At 46.2% G+C, this 17,495-nt stretch overlaps 1 protein-coding gene across 9 annotated transcripts in view; it reads right to left on the bottom strand.

Moving 5' to 3' along the window:
• The window catches only part of RBFOX2 (RNA binding fox-1 homolog 2), a 170,266-nt gene that overhangs the window by 79,862 nt on the left and 72,909 nt on the right, over nucleotides 1-17,495 (bottom strand). The window contains exon 1 of one of the 9 annotated variants that reach the window (XM_058023111.1): nucleotides 7,158-7,205. The exons of 6 other annotated variants lie outside the window; for them this stretch is intronic. In XM_058023111.1, coding sequence (XP_057879094.1) covers nucleotides 7,158-7,160 — 3 coding nt within the window. In that variant the 5' untranslated portion in view covers nucleotides 7,161-7,205. Of the gene's footprint in view, nucleotides 1-6,602; nucleotides 6,800-7,157; nucleotides 7,206-17,495 lie in introns of those variants that run through there. 2 more of the 9 variants (XM_058023110.1, XM_058023109.1) reach the window with 2 other exon arrangements.

The following is a 17,495-nucleotide window of genomic DNA, read 5'->3' on the forward strand; positions in this document are numbered from 1 at the left end:
GGTCAGATCTAGGTCTGGAGATCACTGACAGCAGGGAAATTATCCACCTCCAGTACTTTGCACCATCTCCTTTGCAGGGATGATGTAACATCAAGGAGCAGTTACCCACTTCAAATCCAAAAAAACCAAGAAACAGACCTGTAAGTACAGCAGGAGAAAATTAAATTGAGACAAGAAGCCTGAGCACTATCAGCACAGGCAGTGACAGGGAGCAAAGAGACAGAACAGACAAGTATGACTGCAATAGGAACAGAAAAGGCAAACTAAATGAGGAATGAAGGGAGTGGGTGGAGAGTTAGAAAAGCCTATGACAAGGAGAATATAGTGAGGACAGGGAGGAGAAGGAAGAAAAGCAAAGAATTAGCAGGTCTAAAAATCAGCTGAGAAGGAACTGAAGGGATCAAAGTAGTCATCTGGCAAAACAGGAGGGCACGTAACTGGAGAGGAATGGAGGCTGGGAGAGTATGGATATGGTATGGCTTGTATGGGACAAGCTACTGACCAGGGATCATGGGGAGAGGGTGAGAGGAAGAAGCACCCATCTGTCCTCCAGTGATGAAGGGGAGAGGTGAGACAGGAGAGGTCACACAGGGGTGGAAGAGAGGGCAAAATGTGCATACCAGTGTAGACCCCCAAAGCCTAAACCAGAGCCTAATATTGCAAAACGTCACCATTCCTCTGCTGTCAGCAAATACACAAAACCAAGTGGCAAACACAGACCAAGCTGGTCTGCACAGAAAATGACAGCTAATTACATAGTCAGTCAAAGTGGCAGAGGTCTGTGGGCTGTATCTGGGATGGCCAACTCTGCCACTGATAACTTGCAGGGGTCATCATGGTGTCACATACACTGAAGCTGGTGGGGACAGTTAGAGGGTTGTCTGTTTTTTCTCTTCTTTCTTGCAGAAAAAAAAAGCATACAAACATGTGATTAAAGACTATCATAAATAGCCACAGAAATAAAGAGAACAAATGAAGGTTTCTTTCCCAATTTAAAATACAGAAATGCCATGTGATTGAAATGCCTCCCCATTACCATCTTGATCATTCTCAATTCAGTTTAAGAATAATATTGCTTAATGAACAGTTCTGCAGAGAAAAAAAAAGATCAGGTATTAAGTAAAGCACACTGTTGAACAGCATTTGTTTTATTTTCTTTTATGCAGGCAAAACACACTATTTTTTCCAAAAGCTTACAGTTGAGCATTAATTACTCTGGCTTCTATGAACCCTACAAAATCAGCCTATACATCTCCTGCCCTCATTGGTCACAGCACAGCTTCCAACAGCACAGCAAAAAACCATCCTACATAGCAGAGGATCATAAGTGACTCTACAGGAGCATACCAAAATACTTTTGGTAGGAAAATTAACATTTCTCTACTCTGATTCCAGAGAACATGTCTGATAAAAAGAATACTGACTACATCCTTTTAAACAGTATTCTATTTAAAAGAAGACTGAGGCAAATTAACCATCTCCTCCCTGATACTCAGACCTCCAAGGAATGCCTGTTAGTCAAGTCTGTGACTCTGCAGCTGGGAGGTAAAGAACTCATTGCAAAGGGGTAGCCAGCTGCACACACCATTTGCTGGAAATGGATCTAAAACAGGAACAGGGAGCATTTTACCTGAAGCAGTCAGTAAGACCAGAATCCACATGTCTAAAAAACATCACACACAGAGACACCCATTGCAGACCCCTTTTTTGCACTGGTGCTAGAATTTTATAGTAGAAGGCTGCTCAATACTAATTAAATGCAATGGAGCCATCATGAATTAATAACCCGAAGGGAAAGATGTTGCTGGTTTTAAGAGCCTGCCATTTTTGCAACCTTGAACTTTTGTAATTTTTGGTAGCTCACTACAACCTCTTTACTGATCCAGATACTCCATAAATTAATAGTTCTTAAAATACAATTAAAACGGTATGTTAAATTTACACAGCCTTGGCAATCAAATATCACAGACAACTTAGGCATCCTCATTTCTCAATTCCCGGGGATAACCACCTAGTCACCTGCAGAAGAAATGCACTAGGGAGCAGCGAGGTTATTTCTAGGACAGGGACTCAAGGAAATGGCAGTGCTGTATCAAGTTGCTTTTCTCCATCCTGCCTAGGAAATGTTGAATAAAGCTTCTGCCATTCCAATGCAGGTCTACAAACACCTGCAGTGGTTTACTTCTACTCCAATGCATCTCAAAGTGCTCAGCACAGGAGGCAAAGAGAGAAATACTACAAAAACAGGTTTTGACAGGCCCCACTGACTTTTAGGCCCTTAAGAGTAAGCCCTTCTCAACCAGCAGTTAATCTCCAAGTATAACAGCAGTTACAAACACAACCCATAGCCCCACCTCAAGCAACTATGTCCTAATATCAGGAAAAGTGAGATGCAGATTAATCTTTGCATTCCCAAGGGACAGTCTCCTGGAAAAGTGATTGGACAGGATTTCTCTCACACAAATCTCTGATGCTGACATGGTGTCTTGCAGCACTAAGGAGAAGTCCTAAGATATACAGCAGAAGGGAATGAAAAGCTAGGGGACAGGCATAGGCACTGAGTCAGATACCATGTAAACAAGCACCATTTCTTGAACAGCAAAGAAAGGGGAAGAGCAGAAGTCCACGGACAGAGAAGAGAGCGATTCCCTTCACACGGCTCATGCAAGTTTGCAAGATAACACCAAAGCACAGAGCAAGCAGCAAGAACAACTGAACTGAAAGGAAAGGAACATACAATCCTCAAAGCAGGGAAAAGGGACAGGGAAATAATGGTAGGTCCTAACAGAAGTCCAAGAGGAAAAAAGGGGGGCCTTCTACTACACACAGATAAAGCCTTTCTTTCTTAATTCTTTCTTTTAAAGGAGCAGGGGAATTCTGCAGCATGCAGCTTGCCTGGAGGAGAACAGAACCTAAAGGAGCCGTAAGGGGACGGGAGGGGGAGGCTGTTCTGGGACTCAGTCTCCCTCGCAGACAGTTCAGACAAAGGAGGATGGTCTCCTATAATGGGATGCATTGTACATTTTTAGCTAGCACAAGGTGGCTGTCGTGACAGGGTTCCCCATCTCCTGTCTCCCCTCTTCAACTACACACCCCTGCATGATCCCAACATGGAACAGAAAGATCTGTTTTATCACACCATTACTGTAATGGGAAGCAGAGAAAGACAGGGAAAGGGAATGAGGCAGAGGAACGAAAAGGAGACAGAGCAGCCTTTAATGAGTCAGCCGCTGCTCTGATTTAAATAAGATCTCCATTTAAGGAGCACTGCAATTGTTGGGTTTTCTTAATTTACAAAAACAAATCACTGACTAAGCAAGGAACTTTTGGCTGCACAAGTTGTCTCACAGCTACACACAGGGTCTGGGAGGGAAAGGGTTATAGAAGGGGGAAGGGAAAGGGAAGAAAACCTCTGGAAAAAATGAGACTGCTTGCTGGTTCATTTTAACAAGGACATAAATTAGTCTCAAAGCCACAAACGCCATCACCTCCCTGAGCCCTGGGCAGAGTGTAGCAAGTCAAACACGTGCCAAGATAAACGGCACTGGCTGGAGCCTCCAAGGGGTGCTGGGGGGGACAAGAGGGGGCATGCTGGCAGGCAGGGCAGCAAAGATGCTTCAAATGGTGCCACAAAATGGAGACTGGTGATCCTACAGCTGCACAAAAGCAGACTTTGTGATGTTTCTGCTTACACCCACATCAAAAGCTCAAGACAGATAAAGAAGGAAAAAGGGGTGCTGAGGTCAGAAAATAGCAGTTCTCCAAGGTCTGGCTTTAATTACCACAAGCAGCCCTTCCTCCTCCTCCTCCTCCTATCTTGGAAGAAGGCCCGCCAGCGGGCAGCAGCCCAGGTGAAAGGTTCCATCGCTGAGAGCGGGGAGGGGAACAGACAATGGCGGGGGGATTCATTACAAAGACACACACACACTCCCAGCACTGCCGGCTGCCACATGGGCTGGGGGGACCCCTTAAGGAGGCAGCAGCTCCCTCCCCGCTCTCTGAGATGCTCGACACCTTCCCCCTCTCCCAGCCCTGATGGGAAACAGATTTGGAGGAAAACGCCAGCAAGGCACTGGGCTGTCCAAGAAAGGGAGGGCTTTGTGCTCCACACAAGCCAGCAACCTCAGCATGCACCACACAGAGAAAAAGCCTTTTAGCATATAATGCCCATCCACAGAAGACTCTCTCTTTTATCTGCAATTAGTACATAATGTACTGGGCCTCGTTTAACACTCATTTTCACTGATTTAGGATTAAGGGGGATAAGGCTAAGGTACTATCTATTAATGAATCTGAGCTCTTACTCTCATTAGCAATTTTTGTTTCCTCTTTTTCAAGCATATTTCTACTTTCCAGCATCTCCCATTTCTTTATATCGCTTTATATCGTTTCTAGTCTTGTCACTCCACACTCTTATTTATTCTGTTCTATCAGCTTGTCATGCCTATGCAGAAGCTCGTCTCCCAGATCCCCAAGGAAGACAGCAAGCTTGCTCCTTACAGTGCAAGAGAACTCAGACCAGGTAGGCAATGTTTTCTAGAGACTGAACTAAACAGAGCAAGACTGTAGCAATGCTGAATTCATTCAGTGGCAATTACCAGCTTACCATACCAACAATATTTATTTTTCATAAATGAGACAGAGCCCCAAGGAAGCAAGTTCACAGGTTTAAGTAATGGCACTCCACTGCTTCAAACAAAACTGCCGAATAAGAATAATGTGGCTGGGGATATTGTCTTGAATGTGCCATGCTCCTTCAGCCCCACACTTGGCCAAACCTGCAGTGACTGCTAAGGACCAGACTAGCAGCCAAATGATTCCCCTGAGAGAAGGCAGCACTCTGCTAGAGCTGAATTCACCTGCGCTGTCTTCCTCAACTCTGTGTACAAGGGCTACCCACCGTTCATCTGGATCCCCAACTGAAACACAGTCCGAGTTCTCCTCTCCTACTGTTTTTTTAATATGCATCTTCTCCAGCATCTCAGCATGTAAATACACAATGCAAATCCTGAAAACCTATACTAAATAGCACATACTCTTAAGACAATCGTAATTCAAGGTCAAACAGTACAATAACACACAGTCTTGATACCTCCTTCCCCACGTCAATAAATTAAGAGTTTCTGTGGAAGACAGATTTCCCTGGAGTCTATTAGGATATCCTAAACCTTTAAATGAGTTTATACCCTCCCCTGTTTCAGCCAGTGCTCCAGTAGAATCTCATCCTTCCCAGCTCTGCACATCCCCAAGCCTGGGTCCTGGTGACTGCACTGCACAGACATGGGCTCCGAGCATGACAGCTGTGGCTGAAAGCACATTGCTACACAAGGCTGTGCAGAACAACTCTCTGAAATGTGCACACCTGCAGCTTAAGGGCACACACCTCCATCCGACCAGGCACACTCAGCACACAGCAAAACGCAAATGGACGCTGACTGCAGAGACACAGCTTTCCAGCATCACTTGCTAAACTAAATATAGGTACAGAAAGCCCCACGAGATTTCTGCAGAGCTCATCTGTCTCAGAACAGAAAGCCTCGGTCCAGATAAAAAGGACTCTCTAATGGAAGGGACTAAACAGCAGAAGCAGAAGGTGGGGCTTGGGAGCCTGGGAAGATACCTTTAGAGTGGACAGAGACCTATTTTTCAGCCACTGACAATCAATGCGAGATGAGAGAGGGAAAGGGTCAAAGTGGGTGCTACTTCTCCCAGCAGATTCATTCTGAGTTAGGCACCCGTGAAAGAGATGACCCTTGTAGTGGGACATGCAGATCTCAGCAGCAGCTAGTGAAGGGGGCTTCAGCCAGAGCTAAGGAAAGCCAAAAAGGCAGTATGCATCTATTCTGAAGAATTGCAAAGCTGTACAGAAAAAAAGCACTTGTGAAACCCAGATTTGAAGAAAAGTTCCTTCTGAGAGTCTTTCCCTCCACCCCCTTTGGGAATATCCCCCAAAGGTTTCCAGCTCTGCAAGGCACTGCAGGGACATTATATAATGCCTAACTCCAAAGGATTCCAGCTCCACGATGCCGCTTTCCTACTCCTCCCTCCCTTTGCCCGCTCCCTCCGGTGGCGAGTTGCATATGCCATGCCAGGAAAAAAAAAAAAAAAAATTCAAAATCCAAAAGCATACAGTAGCCTTAAAAGGCGAGCACTGTCCGACGAAACCCCTTTGCGGTGGATGCGCGATGGCCCTGGCAGCTGGGCGCGCTCCTCGGGAAACGTCAGCCGCTTTCCCCCGGGAAGACACGGGCAGCCCCACGCCTACAGTTACCTACAAGGGCTTCCCGGCCCCCGCCGTGACCGGCAGCCGGATGGAGCAGCGCCGGGCAAGCCGTACACCTTCGCGATCGGCCGTTCGTTCAAAGGCGGGTTTAGCCTAACTCGAAGCAGGGGCAAGCCGTGCCCCTCGCGCACCGCTCTCTCTAGAGGGCACTGCGAGGCTGCTCCGGGCAGGGGGATCGCAGGAGCCCCTTCCCCAGAGCTCCCACCGCGGGTGCCCGGCGCGGCGGGGCTCCCTCCCGCACCGCTCTGGGCGCCCCGCTCCCCGCCCAGACAAAGCCGGGCGGGCAGCCGCCGGAGCCCGGCCCTCCCGCCACCCTTACCTGAGTTACCATTTTCTTTTTCTCCATAAACCAAAATGGGGGAGGCCGGCCGCACGGGAGAGGGAAAATTTACAAAAAAAGAGAAAAGAAATGAAATAAAAAAGCAGCAGCCCCGTGGAGGCGGGCGGCGGCGGCGGCTGCCTGCGCTGCGCTGCCTCGCCGGCGCGGTGCTCCCCGAGCCCTTTTTCCTCTCTTTCTTCTCCCGTGTTCCTCCCCTTCTTCCCCCTCCCTCCCCCCCTGCCGCCCCCCCGGCTCAGCCAGATGGCTGCGGGAAGCGCCGCCCCGAATGCCGAAGGTAATTAATGCGAGCCGGGGCCGCCCCCGCCGCGCCCCGCCTCGCCCCGCCCGGCTGGGCTCGGCACGGCCCGGCCAGCCCCCGCCCCAGCCAGGCGCTCCCTCGCCCGCCCGCCGGGACTCCCCACTGCTCCCCGGGAACCGGCAGGCTCGGCGGAGGCGCAAACGCGAGCTGCAAACAAAAGCGAAGGTGGCGGACCCGTGCAGTGCCGGTCCCGGCCGGCAGAACCTCACGGCCGGCCCGAGCTGCTCCGCACCTACCATTCCCAGCGTCCCAGGCCTCCCCCGCCTGCACCTCAGCAGGCAGGAGAAAGCATCTCCCGGCTGGAGGATGCTGGAGAGATAGCTGTCAGTTTTGCACAGACCTCCCTTCTGCCACAAAAGGGAGAACGCGTGGGTTACACGGTGTGTTGGCTGAACCGGAAGCAGTATCCGTGCCAGGATCTGCATTTCTATCATCATAAAACCTGGAGACCGCTGGACTCCTTCCCAGCTTGCTTTTTTCCCTCCCATTTATCTTCAGCAAGCATCTGGCCCTGAGCACCTGAGCACGCCACGGTTGACAGCATCTGTTCTCTCAGCAACCCCGTAAAACAGAGTGATACACTGCTACCCCATTTGCCAGACAGGATCTGAGATGCTCAGATTGATTTTTCCCAACACTGCACCCATGGAAACCCACGGACAGGGCTGAGCGCAGGTCTGCCAATCCCACAGTTAGACAAGAAGACTGTACTGATGCTCCAGTGCTCATGACGCAGAGATAAAACCAGCTCAGGCAAGCTGTGCTTCTATGTATCTCTTCTTGACACCTGGTACTCAAGAGACTCCCAAGGCTTTAGCTGCTTTTTTTTGCTAAATTACAGTGCAGTAACACCTTGAATCCCCATGTGTTCTTTGCATAAATATGCCCAGTTATGATTTACATGGGAGAAAAAAAAAAGCCCAGTGGTTTTGCTTCATGGGCTTCTGCTACAGCACTGCCCTCCAGGCAGCCCATGCTGACCACGATGCTTTTTAGTTTCCCAATTTCACTCGCTGCAAACTGACCTCTGGCTCCCTCCCTTCTTCCTTTCCTCCTCTTGCCCATAATCTCCTCATTCAGCAGGCCAGCAGGAGCATGTGTCACAAGCCAGTCTCTCCTCTGTTGTGAAAAGCAGGAGACCAAGACACCAGAAGCCCTTACATGCTACCAGCACACGGAGGCAGAGAGTCATGGGCCAGCCACCCAACACAACCAAACCATGGTGTGGGATCCTCTGGGAGAGAGCCAGCCACCATGACTGCAGCCTACAGGTCTCTGAGTCAGAGTCCACGTTTTTCTGTGTTATCTCACCCTCTCTGGTAACTTGCAAGTTACAATATTTACATGCAATGTTGCAAAACCAGGGAAAGTAGTGGATTTGGTTTCTCCTCCCTCCATTACAAATCTGAGATTCTGGAGCACAGTTCTAGGTCAAGTGTAAAAAAACAGCAAAAAACACAGTGACCTCCTTAAACCTTTGACATGACAAAGCACCAGGTTTTAGTATTGTGCATCTCATTCATCAGACCTCTGCAAATAACTCAGGATAATCTCCTTATTCTCTCCACTTAAGTACCTTAACTGTTGTGTTCACTTGGTCTTGTCTGTGCCATGAGGTAGCACCTTCTTGTCCCAGATCTAGGGCTGTAGCACTGTAGACCTCCTGGACATCATCCCACTACTGTTAACCAGAATAGCACCATTTCTACTCCATTTTGGCCTTCACCTGAGGAACCTCCATCAGAAAGAGTCTTCTAAGGAAAATGAGATGCCCAACAATGCACTGAACCTTCCCTTGCACTGCCTCCACCACCTAGTTGGTACATCTGCCTTGCTCATGTGCCAGCAGAGTGGGAATTCCCTTCAGTGTGATGTGCTGCTGGTATCCCTGGTATCCCTCTTTAATCTCCAATCATCTTCTTCCCCATGCTTGGAATATATTCACCTTTGCTCCTGTTGAGCCAGAAAAAATACCCAATTTTCAGTAGATGTGCTCAGGCAACAAGAAACACAAATCTGCAAGAGTTCTCACTGCTGCAGTGAATATCTGCTACAGAGTTTCAAAAGCTAAAAACACACCATGCAACATGACCAGACGTGGCGACACTTGAGATCTTTGCTGTCTCACTGGAGGCCAGGAGCAATGTCTGATAACAAACAAGGCCTACACAAAATTGGTGGATCTGTGCAATTCATCTTTCCTCACTGAGGCACAGGGGTCCAGATGTTGTGTCATGGCCATGCAGAGTAATTTGGTGGACCTTCACTTAGCTTCTCCTACATGAGAATCATGGAACCACTCCTGAATTTACCACGACAGTTTGCCAACCTCTGCCAAGAAAAACCAAAATCCAAACTGCAAATCTTCCTGCTGAAAAGAACAGAGAAGCAAGAGCAGAGCTGAAGGCTGAAAGCCTAAAGAACACACAGCTCAGAGCCACGACATCACCCCTTCCTACTTACTGCATTTATTCAAAAAGCAACGTATTCAGAGCAGCTCTAGATGCCAGTATTTATGAGTTCTTACGGTTTCTCACACATCAGGGACATATATGCATCAAAACTTTGTTACTGTGCTGTAGAAGTAACATTTTTAAATAACTATGGGCAAATTTAACCAGTCTGTCTCGGCAGTGCCAGGACACAGCTGATAATCCTCATCATGCCAGGCAAAGTTCCTTGCTCCCACCTGAGCATGTCTGTGACACTTTTATATTTTCTTCTGCGTTTGCAGAGATGTACATGATGGTTTCTGGTTAGCTCCTACCATTTAAATCCTAATGGAAAAGAAGCTGGAGAAGGATGTTTATGCAGCAGGCCAAAGGACAAGGCCACTGAAATCACACTGATGAGAGCACAGATGAAGAACTAACCTCTAGTTTGACTAAGTAGTCTACATGTACACTCTTAAATGCTTGGGTTAGTTTAACACTCATAGAAATTATGGAACTACAAAGAGGAGGAGTCCACAAACACTCTGCTTTCAGAAAGTTTCAGGATATGTTGTCCTTTTTTCTTTTTTTGGCTATATCGTTTACCACCCTTTGCTACTAAGGGTGGAAAGCAAGCATAGCCTTCAATTTTAACATCCCATTACCTGCATTTCTGTGCTGGCTCAAGTTTAGATGGAGCAAACCTGCCAGCTGGACCAAGGCCAGAGGGAAGAAAAAGAGAGTTTCAAGTGCAAAGAACCAATTTATCAGGAAGAAATCTTAACAACCAAAAGACACACTTCTGCTGGTGGATTCTATTCATCTGGGTAATAAAACCCCCAATACAAGGTAACCTAACAAAATACTATTTAGTGGCTATCTGATGTATCTCACCGTAGATAATCTTGAATTGCTAGTCTACATTTCACATTTTCTGGATAAACTTGGTGCTTGTAAGGACATGGAGTGCTGACATTGAATAGCCAAGGACTGCCTAGAGAACATCATCTTTCACTTGGCTCCAAAGGTATTTGAGCCTGACCCACACAGCCTGTCTTCTCCAAGACTGCACACACTGGCCAGCAAATGTCACGTGTGCTCCAAATATAGCCCCCTCCCCCAGCAGAGGCTGCAATACAGACTGCGCCCAGCCCCGAGCTGCGCTCCAACCCACCCGCTCCCTTCACCCTACACATCCCCTCTGCACCTCCAAAAGCAAAAGTCTGACAAATGAGATTTTGTCCGAGGTTTTGTGGGTGATTTTGGAGGAGGGAGGAGGAGAATAGGTGAGGAGCTGCTCAGTGTGGCTCAGCACCCCTGTGGGACAGGCTGCAGTCACACATACAGGTCACATGTGCCCCGACAACGCAGTGAGACACACAACAACACGCCAGTTTGCAGAGCACAGCACTGCTGTCAGTTCAACATCCCCTACAAACAAACAAATGATCAAAGAAAAAGGCAAGAAATGTGAGCTAGAATACACAAGTCTCAAACAAGACAAATCTTGGAGTTAAAAAGTATCAAATGGTACAGCTCAGGTGCAGGAGATTCAAAGCCATCCGCAGAGTATCTGGGCAGAGGCCTGGGACACAAGAAGCCCAGCTTGGAAGCAGTGTCCTTCTACAAAACCAGCACGTAAGCTCCAGTTTTGTCCAAACAACATAGAGAACAAAACTCCTTAAAGTCACCACTATCCTTTTGCTTACCTGGATGACTGGGTATTGGTAATCCATACAATACACACCATACATAGCCAAAGATCCTCCAGCTAAAGGCCAAATGGACACAGGACTGGAAGCTTCAAATCTGAGTCTCCGTCTCTCAGCCTTGTGGGAAGGACTCTGGCAGCCCTGCGCAGTGCTTGGCTCGGGCCTCTGGGGCCACTCAGGTTGACACTAGCTCAGCTGAAAATAAAAAGGAGCTGCCTGGCTCGGCACAGCTCGGCCCCTCTCTTCTGGGATCCAGCAAGGCAGCGCTCAACCATAGGCGGTGGAGGCTCCTAAAATTAGAAATCCTCTACTGAAAACGGCCCTGCAAGCCTCGACTGAGGAGTGTCCTGCGATTCCCGGGCAGCAAACAGAGCAACTGCCAGGAAGAGGGGGACACAGGATCTTCGCAGCCACTGCTGCCAGGGATGGGAGGAAGCAAACAGCATTTAGGATCTGAAAAGAGCATATGTTCTGGGCTCTAGGTGCGTCAGAGGGAACACTCCCAATCCAGGACAGGGAAAAACATATGGGACTGTTCCTCCCCCACCACCATACCCTTCTTGCTGTCCTCTGCAGGGACAGGTGCTGGGATTAGCATAGTAAAACCCTTTGGTGTCAGGGAAGGAGGGAGGGAGAGGGGAGAAGCCACACTAGTATCTCAAACTGAAGGGATCTCTTTCACAAGGGAGCGTGTGCCCGTATCATTTAACGCTTCTCCCTCCCTCCCTAGCTGAGGCAAGCAGGGACAGCTGCCGGAACCGAGGCTGGCGGGGGGAGCTGGGCCCTGCAATGGCCCCCACTGCCCCAGCCCTGGGCCGGTGGGTTGTCCCCCTCAGCTGTTCCAGTCAAACTGGGGGCAGCGAGGGGATTAACTCTGTCACATGGGATGGTGAGCAGCAGGGAGAAGGGGGCAAGACTGGGCAGGGCCAGTTGTTGTGCCCATTTTAGGAAGCTCACCCTCCTCATTCCCCAGGAGGAATCTGCTCCCTGACCGACAGGGACAGATGGGGAGCTGCCTGGCCAGCAGGCTCACCCCAGCAGCCTCACATGCCAGCCACGTTACCAGACATCCGAGGGCCCGCTGCCGATTCCTAAAGGATACACCGTGGCCAGGGGGAGCACCGAGGGGGCCTGACCTCCCACAACAAATTGCATGAGGTTTCACCCATTGCTACAGAAAAACCACCCCAAGATTTTTGTAGTGATGGGTGGACACTGGACCAAACCTGGGTTCTCAAAGAGTTAACAGCCTAAGCCCACAAAAGATTCCCACCTTCTTCCAAAGGATAGCAGGGATAAAACCCCTCCCTCTGAGGTTTCAAAAATAAACATGCTACAGTGATCAAACCCAAGAAGGACTAGCCAGATTTCCCCTACACACACCGTTTTAAATGCATAAAGTCAGGGGATTTTTGCATTTCTAATCTTTAACTTTTCTCTAGTGCTGCTGTGCACCACTAAACAGCCTCCCTCAGCCTAGCTCTAGGGCAGCTGCCTTTCTATTATCACTCAATTTCCTCCCCCACAGAAAGAGTTAAACTTGAGATTTACTTTTCTTCATGAGTTAAATGTGTGGATCATTATCTAGTACAATTTGCATGTGCAAACCTTTCTCATTCAGGTAAGGGGTGCCTAATCCACAGCCCTCCAACCCACTGGGCCCAGCAGGACAGCTCTTGGCTCATCCTCAGCTCCCACTGCCCTTTCCCTCTGAGAGCCTCAGGAAAGGACAGCTATGAGCTGGGTGAGTGCTCATAGCAGCTGTCGCCCACTCTCATCATCTGTCCTAGAGGCACAGGGCCCTCCTTCCTTACAAAAGGAGCATGACCAATTTGGGGAGTATAAAGCATGACATTTTCTACATCTTAAATAAATAAATGAATAAATAAAAGTAAAAATAAATAAACTATAGCCATTGCTTCTGTGTGAAGATTTGCACAGACAAAGAAATTAGTCGCCCATAAATGGGAAAGCAGCTATGTTTCTAGATCTCTTCACTGGGGAAAAAAGATGAGGCTCCCACAATGAACTTCCATCTCATTTTGCCTTTGGCCAACTTATTTCACCCCAAAGAGACCCAAAACAGCTTTCTGGGGCTCACCACTATGCCCCTACTTCCTCACCAGAGGGCTTTTTGGCTACCTCTCAGCACTCCCTGCATACCCTGCCTGGGGGCACAGATAGAATCTGGTTTCCTCTGAACGACCAATACTTTTTTATTTCCTTCTCTTTTCTGTAACTACATGTTCAAAAGGTGCCTGCCCTTCATTCTTTTGCATAGCTCATTACTATGCACTCAAGCAATTTAGTATCTCCAATAAAATCTTTTTATGAAAAGGCATTAATTTATACAAACCCGAAGACTTTTCCACAGCCTGTTTTTGCTACTTCATATTACTGCCCCAGGTTTTAAAACCAAATCCCTAACTAAGTTAAAAACCTTACATTATTTCACAATCCAGTTCTTGTCATTTCCAACCAGGCCTCAGGGGAATAAAACATTTCCAAATCCTAGAACAAATACCTTCCTATCTATAAATACCCATCAAATGGGCAAAACAAAACAAGAAAGGGGAGCATCACCTAAGCTCCTCTGCTGTTTTAAATACAGATCCAATAAAACTGCCATGCTTCATTAAAGTTTTTGGTGCAAACTTAAATACAGTGATTTAACCAGCACTAAGATATTCGTGTGACACTTTGGTAAAAAAGCATCACACTTCTTGTGTCCCTCAGGTAATTCAATGACAAAAGCTTGGTTTAAAATCATATGTGCCAAGGTGCACAGAGCAGGACTTTGATGACCAGTAATAAACTACTGAATTTTCTGCAAGACTGGCCACTGGGGCTAGTTTACTACTGCACACTGACTTGCAACAAATATTAGCCAAATATAAGAGGGCGCTGCACTCCATAATTCTGTTTCTGGATTAGTCCAACTACATTACCATGCAACCTACTATGCCCATGCATTTCCAGTAACACCAGTTAGGTTAGGTAACTGTTATAAAATCATAGCCTTGTTCCTGCAGATGCTTACATTTATGAGTAATTTTAAATTTACAGAAATATGAAGAGTGGAAAAGATCTCCTGACACACAGAATCAGATCAACTGCTATCACACAACATCATCTTAACTTTTCATAAAATTTATCACACTGCATCTTAGAGCTGGGTTTTACAACTACACTGCTCCAGCCAAAAGGCTGCTCTAGAATATCTGGGATTTGTGTTCTCCAGCTTAATGCTATTCCTGAGCAATTTCTGTGTTTCCTTTGTTATTGTGCCAGTACTGTCCTATGGCTTAACCGTATTTTATTTTTCCCTTACAATTAACCTTCCTCATGTATTCCCTCTCTAACCATTCAAACAAGAAGCTGTTCCAGTCTTCTGTCACATGACAGGCTGGCTACTCCCCAACCTCTAGAAGCATGCTCTTGCACCTGATCTAGCCTGTGCTCATCTTTATTTTTAAAGACATCACCCAGAACAACATCAGCTCTGTTTCACATTTCCAGCACTAAACTGCATCTTCTCCAGTCTCATTAGTACTCTCCTCTGCAGCATCACATCACATGCTGTAGAACCTGTCTATAGTAAGAGACGTCATTCCACTATGTAAAACACACATTATCAAGGTAAGAAAACTGGTTATCTTAAAAACAGACAGACTGATAAGGCACAACCAGTTTTAATGGATTTGTGCTGCCTTTTATCACATTCTTTATTTTTATCCAAGCCTTTAATTAATATTTGTGTGCCAGCATGCAGCAGAGGTTAGGTCTGTATTTACTCAGATCATTCCCCACCAGCAATAGTTGGGAATTCCACTTCCTGTTCTCCAAACATATGACAGCACTCCTATTTGATAGATTAAAACTTCTATCAGATCTGCAACTGCATGAACCAGTTCTTTCACTCTCAGGAATAGGCACCCCCCTTTCCCAGGCACCCCTGCTTCCCAGCCCAGCCTACCTGCCCTAACTAAGGTCTTTGAAATGTCCAGTGTGGTTGCTTCTTTGGTGGGTTCATGCCCATTAGCAATACTGCCCTTGCCCCCAAGATCAACTCAAAACAATAAAGACTGGTTCAATTCTGTGACCACATGAGCATCCTCATTAACAACCCTATTCTCAACACTAAGTGGCCCCACCTCCTCCCTTCTCTCTAATTGTATTTTGAGAAACTGTCACCCATTTCCTTAGCAACACTTTTAAGGTTTAATTCAGCCTGATTTTTGGCAGTTCTTATTTCATCCCTACTGATTTTAAAGGCACAGTAATCTCTGCTGATAAATTGTAAATCTTTTGTAAATTTGCTTCTTTTTTCACCTAACAACCTTTTAAAAGTTAGGCTAAAGTTTCTTCTTAGAGGATTTTCCCCTTTACATATACTATCACTAATTTGTATCCCAAATGTGCCTCTGAAAAAGAAATTAAAAAACATCCCAACCAACCAAAAAAAAAGCCCACCAACCCCAAACCACACCATTCAGGGCTGCATTGACTTCATTAAATATATTGCTTCATGGATCAAAGCTTATATAATGATCATCCCATCCAAAGGTGGGGAGATGGAGGTTCCTAAACAGCTTGTTTTCCTGTAAAACTCATAGCACCAATAATCCACTAACTGTGCCAACAACAGGTGATGATGCTACCATGACAAAATCTTTTGATCTGATAAATATTAACAGCATTTGTTCTCCAAGACGTATCTGAAAAAATAAAGTTTCTCATACTAATATTTATCTCTCTAATGGTACCGGGAATAGTATAATTTTCAAGCCTCAAGTTTCTGTCTGAATCCAATCCTATGAGGGATTACAGCAGACTCACAGTACTTCCCCCGGGACCTCTTTTACCATTCTTCCCCACATCAATTTGACCAGAAACAAATCCTACATCATCAGTATTACTCTGCTTTCTTCTTTACAGTCTACTGCATACAATACAGCCTATCACCTTTTACATCTACCCTATCTGAACCATACATAATCTTGAAAGCATGTTAAAGCCATGATTACTATTCTTGCAGATTGATATTATCCCTATAATATCCAGTTTCATGTTCTGCACCAGTAGCTCTGGTTCTTCTATTTGTTATTTCAAATGCCAGAAGTCTACCCAAAAAACCACACAAAAAAAAAATAAATAAAGGCACTCTGATGTTTGCATTTATTGATCACACAGCTCCCAACTCTCTCAACTATCACCCATCTAGTTACTGCTGATATTTATTAACATTTAATTTTGTTTTTTTCCAGCTCCTACCTACCCATCACTCTTTCTAGAGATACTCTTTTACATGTAACTGTAGCTGCATTTACCTTATTTTCCCCTTTCTGTGTACTAAGCAAGGCATGGAGATTACACAAGTTTTTCCCTGTGTTCTCAAAACTCAGTACTTTGCTTCACATGCAGTGCTCTCTTTGATGTCTGGAGACAGAGGAATATTTTTGGGAAATGCCAGGACCACAGCCCTGGGCTTTGCTTTGCCTGCTTTGTTCAGACTGTTTATAGCAAGCATGCTAAGTCACAATTACAAGTACAGCTATAAGAACATAATATAGCCATACTCTCATGATGCTTGAAGTGCAGCCACAGAAGTTCCAGACATTTAACACTTTTTTTTTTAATTGCTAAAAAACTGTGGTACTGTGGGGACACAGCAATACAGCATGGAATCTGAGATATTTCCATGATACATAACCATTACCCTACATTGATCTTTACTAAGAAATTACACCAACAGTTTCATTTTATGAACTACATTTATAAATCTTTTGCATAATTTTCTGGTCTCCAGACAAATTAATCCAAGCCTTATCTAGTTACTCCCACTAAAGGGCTCTTACCTCTGCTGAATCTAACTCTTCATCGCTAGAAGCCTGGCTGATGCTCTTCCTCTCACCCACCAAAAATGGCATCTTTAACAATTAGCCAATCACTACATCTGCTAAACTAGGTCATCAGGGATCTGATGAGCAGCTTACAATATGTCTCTGCTTTTTAAAGACTGATGTAAATGTAGGAAACATGCCAGCAAGCAAGGATGCATTTTCTGGCTGGGTATGCACTGATTTCCATAGCAGCTAAATAGATCAAGCAGCTCAGCCAGTTCATACTAGTGTTAGACAAACAGCACCAAGATTACATCAACAGAGCTGCAAGAGATTCTCATTTTGCACCAAAGCAGGTCCCATGCCCTGAGCACAAAGGTGGCTTGTGCTCACTCCAGGTGAAAATTTATACTGGCAAGTTCCCATTCCTCTCTCTAGGACTGCAATTGTTGCTCGTTTGCTGGAATGGATGCAATGGTTTTCAAAGAGCTGTGTGATTTTCCTTTTTCTTCACAGATTTAATATCACCAACGACTAGAAAACTTACTTATGGTCTAGATGTTATTCAGACCCTGGAATCATAAGAG

The sequence above is a fragment of the Melospiza georgiana genome, chromosome 4 (assembly GCF_028018845.1).
Source record: "Melospiza georgiana isolate bMelGeo1 chromosome 4, bMelGeo1.pri, whole genome shotgun sequence".
Taxonomy (NCBI): Eukaryota; Metazoa; Chordata; class Aves; order Passeriformes; family Passerellidae; genus Melospiza; species Melospiza georgiana.